This window comes from Heptranchias perlo, unplaced genomic scaffold (assembly GCF_035084215.1).
Source record: "Heptranchias perlo isolate sHepPer1 unplaced genomic scaffold, sHepPer1.hap1 HAP1_SCAFFOLD_1005, whole genome shotgun sequence".
NCBI lineage: Eukaryota > Metazoa > Chordata > Chondrichthyes > Hexanchiformes > Hexanchidae > Heptranchias > Heptranchias perlo.
In genome coordinates, this window is record NW_027138223.1 from 1 (window position 1) to 5,917 (window position 5,917).

Sequence of the window (5,917 nt, forward strand, 5' to 3'; positions counted from 1 at the left end):
TGGTGCCAATCAAGCGGGCTGCTTTGCCCTGGATGGTGTCGAGCTTCTTGAGTGTTGTTGGAGCTGCCCTCACCCAGGTGAAGGGACCAACGTTGGGGTCACTGCGTAGATGGAGTGGGGTACCCTCTCACAAATGGGTCTTGTCGCCCGCCAGCGTCGTGGGGGAGGGCGTGTTTTGGGGGGCCGTCGCATTTAAGCGTCGCCTGACGGCCTCGTGCCTTTGCTCTCCCGTTCCAGAGAGTCAGACTTCTCCCAGATTCTGAACATCTGCAAGGGGAAGAAGCTGCTATCTCGCCTGCTCCCAGTTCTGCGGCCCGCCAACGGGCTTGAGGTGGTGCTGGCCATTGCTTCCCACTTGCCCGACTTGGTGCAGGAGGACACTGATCAGGTGAGGAGAGGGGCTGGGGGGTGGGGTCTTTGCTTCATTTGGTGGTGGCCTCCATAACGTTGGGGGGGGGGCCCCAAGTAGCTCCTCCGTCTCGCGGGCTCAATCTCCCTGGGGTGTCCCTCAGACCCAACCTTCTGGCTCTCCCTCCGTCGTCCCTCGATTGCCCCCTTCCCCGTCTCCCTCCATCGCCCCCCCCCACTGCCCCGTTTGAGAACGAGCCCTCAACCAGGAGCTTAAGACGCCTGAGGCTCGGCGGCTTCGTCCTGATCGCTGTCGAACTCCTTGCATGTTCCTGGGCTTCGTTGCTTTTGGAGGACATCGTTTTGGTCCAAGTTGGTTCGAGCCCCGTGATCCAGGACCGGAGGAGGGTCCCGAGGGAGCTCCGCGCCGTCGGTTGCGGTGGGGGGCACCCAACGTGACCGAAACCCACCCCCTCGGACGTGGCCGTCTTGCCACCTCTCCCTCCCCGTGTCTGTACGAAATGGCCGTCACCTTTCCCTATCTATCCGTGCCCGAGCTTCCCGATCTCTCCTTGCCCCGAGGAGTCTTGCGGATGCGACGAGGGTCTCTGTCAACCTCTCCGATCGAGTGGCTGACCAGCCGAGGGTAGCCTTGTGTGTCCGTGTCCTTGAGGTCAAAGGTTGTCTCAGTACAAGCCAGTCCTTCACATTGGGCAGGTCACTTTGCAAATAGTCAACTTATTGTGTTTTTTCTCTCTTTCATCTCTTGCTCCCACTTTCACTCCCTCCACCCCACCCTGGCGCACGCTCTGTCTCTGTCTCTGTCCCCACCCCTCCCCAGGCCCTACCGCTGCTGTTTGACCCGTTGACACTAATTATCGGTGGCCTGTCCTTCACGGAGATGATTGAGGTCCTCCAGGAGTTGACCACCAATCTTCCTGGGACCACAGGGAGCTCACTGCGACCGGTCTTCCAGAACAAGGTACGGGGAACGTCGGGAGCAGCCGTCCCATCGGGGGGGAAGGGGGTGGGGGGTCAGTGTGGAGAAGGGAGCGGGGTTAGAGGAGGGGGCAGACGGACGGAGGGGGGATTGGGGAGGACAGATGGACAGAGGGGGTTAGGGGAGGGGGCGGACGGACGAGGAGGGTTAGAGGAGGGAGAGCAGGGTGCGGGGAGACGGACGGACGAGGGGGGGGCTCGGGGGGGACGGGAGAGGGGGGTTTCGGGGGGACGGGAGAGGGATTTCGGGGAGACGGACGGACGAGGGGGGGTTTCGGGGGGAGACGGACGGACGAGGGGGGGTTTCGGGGAGACGGACGGACGAGGGGGTTTTTCGGGGGGAGACGGACGGACGAGGGGGGTTTCGGGGAGACGGACGGACGAGGGGGGGTTTCGGGGGAGACGGACGGACGAGGGGGGGTTTCGGGGGGAGACGGACGGACGAGGGGGTTTTTCGGGGAGACGGACGGACGAGGGGGGTTTCGGGGGGAGACGGACGGACGAGGGGGGGTTTCGGGGGAGACGGACGGACGAGGGGGGTTTCGGGGGAGACGGACGGACGAGGGGGGGTTTCGGGGGGAGACGGACGGACGAGGGGGTTTTCGGGGGGAGACGGACGGACGAGGGGGTTTTTCGGGGGAGACGGACGGACGAGGGGGGGGTTTCGGGGAGACGGACGGACGAGGGGGGGTTTCGGGGAGACGGACGGACGAGGGGGGGTTTCGGGGAGACGGACGGACGAGGGGGGTTTCGGGGAGACGGACGGACGAGGGGGGTTTCGGGGAGACGGACGGACGAGGGGGTTTTTCGGGGGGAGACGGACGGACGAGGGGGGGGTTTCGGGGAGACGGACGGACGAGGGGGTTTTTCGGGGGGAGACGGACGAGGGGGTTTTTCGGGGGAGACGGACGGACGAGGGGTTTCGGGGAGACGGACGGACGAGGGGGGTTTCGGGGGGAGACGGACGGACGAGGGGGTTTTTCGGGGGGAGACGGACGGACGGACGAGGGGGGGTTTCGGGGGGAGACGGACGGACGAGGGGGTTTTTCGGGGGAGACGGACGACGAGGGGGGGCTTCGGGGAGACGGGACGAGGGGGGGCTTCGGGAGACGGCGGACGAGGGGGGGGCTTCGGGGGAGACGGACGGACGAGGGGGTGTTTCGGGGAGACGGACGGACGAGGGGGGGTTTCGGGGGAGACGGACGACGAGGGGTTTTCGGGGGAGAGGACGGACGAGGGGGGTTTCGGGGAGACGGACGGACGAGGGGGGTTTCGGGGGGAGACGGACGGACGAGGGGGGGTTTCGGGGGGAGACGGACGGACGAGGGGGATTTCGGGGGAGACGGACGGACGAGGGGGGGTTTCGGGGAGACGGACGGACGAGGGGGGGTTTCGGGGAGACGGACGGACGAGGGGGGGCTTCGGGAGACGGACGGACGAGGGGGGTTCGGGAGACGGGGGGGCTCGGGGAGACGGACGGACGAGGGGGGTTTCGGGGAGACGGGGGGGCTCGGGGAGACGGACGGACGAGGGGGGGTTTCGGGGAGGGAGACGAGGAGGGGTTTCGGGGGGAGGACGGACGAGGGGGGTTCGGGAGACGGGGAGGGGCTCGGGAGACGGACGGACGAGGGGGGTTTCGGGGGAGACGGACGGACGAGGGGGCTCGGGAGACGGACGGTACGGACGAGGGGGGCTCGGGGAGACGGACGGACGGACGAGGGGGCTCGGGGAGACGGACGGACGGACGAGGGGGGGCTCGGGGAGACGGACGGACGAGGGGGGGTTTCGGGGGGAGACGGACGGACGAGGGGGGGTTTCGGGGAGACGAGGGTGTGTTTCGGGGGGAGACGGACGGACGAGGGGGGTGCGCTGCTGGTCTGCGTTGGAAGTCCTGGAATATTTTTTTTCCATTCTCTCTTTCTCCCTCCTCAGTTCAGCATCTCCCTCCTGTACGCCCTCCTGAGCCACGGTGAACAGCTCCTCTCTCTCGACACTCGAATGGAACCTGGCATCGGTGACTTCAAGAAATGGTGAGTCACAGAGAGGCCGGCCGAGACTCTCCGAGCGCTTCCCTCGGCGCCGCCCCTCCGACAGCGCGGCGCGCTCCCTCGGCGCCGCCCCTCCGACAGCGCGGCGCGCTCCCTCGGCGCCGCCCCTCCGACAGCGCGGCGCGCTCCCTCGGCGCCGCCCCTCCGACAGCGCGGCGCGCTCCCTCGGCGCCGCCCCCTCGGATTACGGGGCTGGAGCGAGTGGGGCTCGAACCCACGACCTCGGAGTGACGGTCAACGGGCTGCACTGCTGACCCCGGCCACCATCAGGCTCTGTTGGACCAGTGGTCACTCCAGGAAGCTCAACGTCGCCCTCTGTGCGGGAGCCGGTACTTGCAGCAGGGGAATGGTCGAATTTCTCAGCACAGGAGGGGAGGCCATTCAGCCCCTCTTTCCCGCTCCGCCATTTGATAAGATCATGGCTGATCTGTGATCTAACTCCATATACGTTCCTTTGGCCCATATCCCTTAATCCCTTTGGTTGCCAAAAAGCCTATCGATCTCCGATTTAAATTTAGCAATTGAGCTAGTATCAATTGCCGTTTGCGGAAGAGAGTTCCAAACTTCTACCACCCTTTGTGTGTAGAACTGTTTTCTAATCTCACTCCTGAAAGGCCTGGCTCTAATTTTTAGACTGTGCCCACTACTCCTAGAATCCCCAACCAGCGGAAATAGTTTCTCTCTATCCACCCTATCCGTTCCCCTTAATATCTTATAAACTTCGATCAGATCACCCCTTAACCTTCGAAACTCCAGAGAATACAACCCAATTTGTGTAATCTCTCCTCGTAACTTAACCCTTGAAGTCCGGGTATCATTCTAGTAAACCCACGCTGCACTCCCTCCAAGGCCAATATGTCCTTCCGAAGGTGCGGTGCCAGAACTGCTCACAGTACTCCAGGTGCGGTCTAACCAGGGTTTTGTATCGCTGCAGCATAACTTCTGCCCCCTTGTACTCCAGTCCTCCAGATATAAAGGCCAGCGATCCATTAGCCTTATTGATTATTTTCTGCACCTGTTCATGACACTTCAATGATCGATGTACCTGAACCCCTAAGTCCTTTGGACGTCCACTGTTTTTAACTTTTTACCATTTAGAAAGTACCCTGTTCTATCCTTTTTTGATCCAAAGTGGATGACCTCACGTTTGTCTACATTGAATTCCATTTGCCACAGTTTTGCCATTCACCTAATCTATCAATATCGCAAGCACAGGCCAGCTCTCCAATTAATCCCGCTATCCCTGCTTCTCCCCCATACTGGTTGGGCCTCAGCTGTAGTATTGTGTCCGACTCTGGGCACCGCACTTTAGGAAGGATGTCCAGGCCCTTGGAGAGGGTGCGGAGGAGATTTACCAGAATGGGAGCATGGACGAGGGGACCTCTGTTTATGTGGAGAGACGGGAGAAGCTGGGACTGTTCTCCCCCAGAGCGGAGAAGGTTCAGGGGCGATTTAATCGAGGTGCTCAAAATCATGAGGGGGTTTTGATGGGGACTTGCAGAGCAATGGGGAAAGAGCAGGAGGAGTGGGATTAATTGGATCGCTCTTTTCATGATCTGATTGAATGGCGGAGCAGGCTCGAGGGGCTGCATGGCCTACTCCTGCTCCTATTTCGCCTGTACGAGAGTCGGGGTCTGACGTCTCTCCAAAGGGCTAACTCCAACCACCTCCGCCCTAGGACGGACACCATCTTCCTGGTTGCCAAGGAGCTCGCTCAGGTCCCCCAGTCTTCGGTGGCCGAGCCCCTCAGCCTTCCCAGCAACCTGCTCTCCCTCTTCTGCCGTTACGTCGACAAGCAGATGGTCCACAACTGGAGGACAAGATGGAGTGAGTATGACCTTGTGTGTTGTTTTGGGCGCCACACCTGAGGAAGGATGTCGAGGGTTTGAGAGCGGGTGGGGGGGGTGGGCCGGAGGAGACTGGCCAGAATGGTTCCAGGGATGAGGGACCTCAGTTACCTGGAGAAACTGGGCGGGGGGGTTCTCCTCCGAGCAGAGAAGGTTAAGGGAGATTTGATCGAAGCGTTCGAAATCCTGAAGGGGTTTCGATCGAGTAGATAAGGAGCAACTGTTTCCAGTGGGCAGGGGGGTCGGTGACCAGAGGACCCAGATTTAAGATAATCGGGGAAAGAGCCGGGGTGGGAGATTTTTACCCCATGAGTTGATATGACCTGGAAAACTCACTGCCTGAAAGGGTGGTGGAAGCAGATTCAATAATAACTTTTGGATAAAGTGAGGGCTGGGGATGAGGCTCGCTCAAAGAGCGAGCACAGGCACGATGGGCCGAATGGCCGCCTCCTGTGCTTGTATCGTTCGATTTCCTTTCCAGAGCTTCACCGCGTTGCGATTTGCGTCTAGACTGTCTTCACCCTCCTCCTCCTCCTCCTCCAGGTCCTCCGTCTCGGGCTCGTACCCAGCCATCCTTCATGAGTAGCCAAGCCCAACTCTTCCCGTGACCAGGATTGGGTCGAAGGGCGACGAAGGTGCAGTCAAGAGCCCCCCCCCCTGCCCCGCCGTTTTTTA

The 5,917-nt window shown here is 61.6% G+C and overlaps 1 protein-coding gene across 1 annotated transcript; it reads left to right on the forward strand.

Moving 5' to 3' along the window:
• Positions 1-237: 237 nt before the first annotated feature.
• On the forward strand, positions 238-5,263 carry LOC137307472 (protein PAT1 homolog 2-like; the record flags this gene model as incomplete). Its single annotated transcript, XM_067976827.1, has 4 exons — positions 238-388; positions 1,190-1,330; positions 3,280-3,377; positions 5,074-5,263. Coding segments are annotated over 4 exons (580 nt in total), but the record flags the coding sequence as incomplete, so codon positions are not given.
• Between the last annotated feature and the right edge of the window lie 654 nt (positions 5,264-5,917).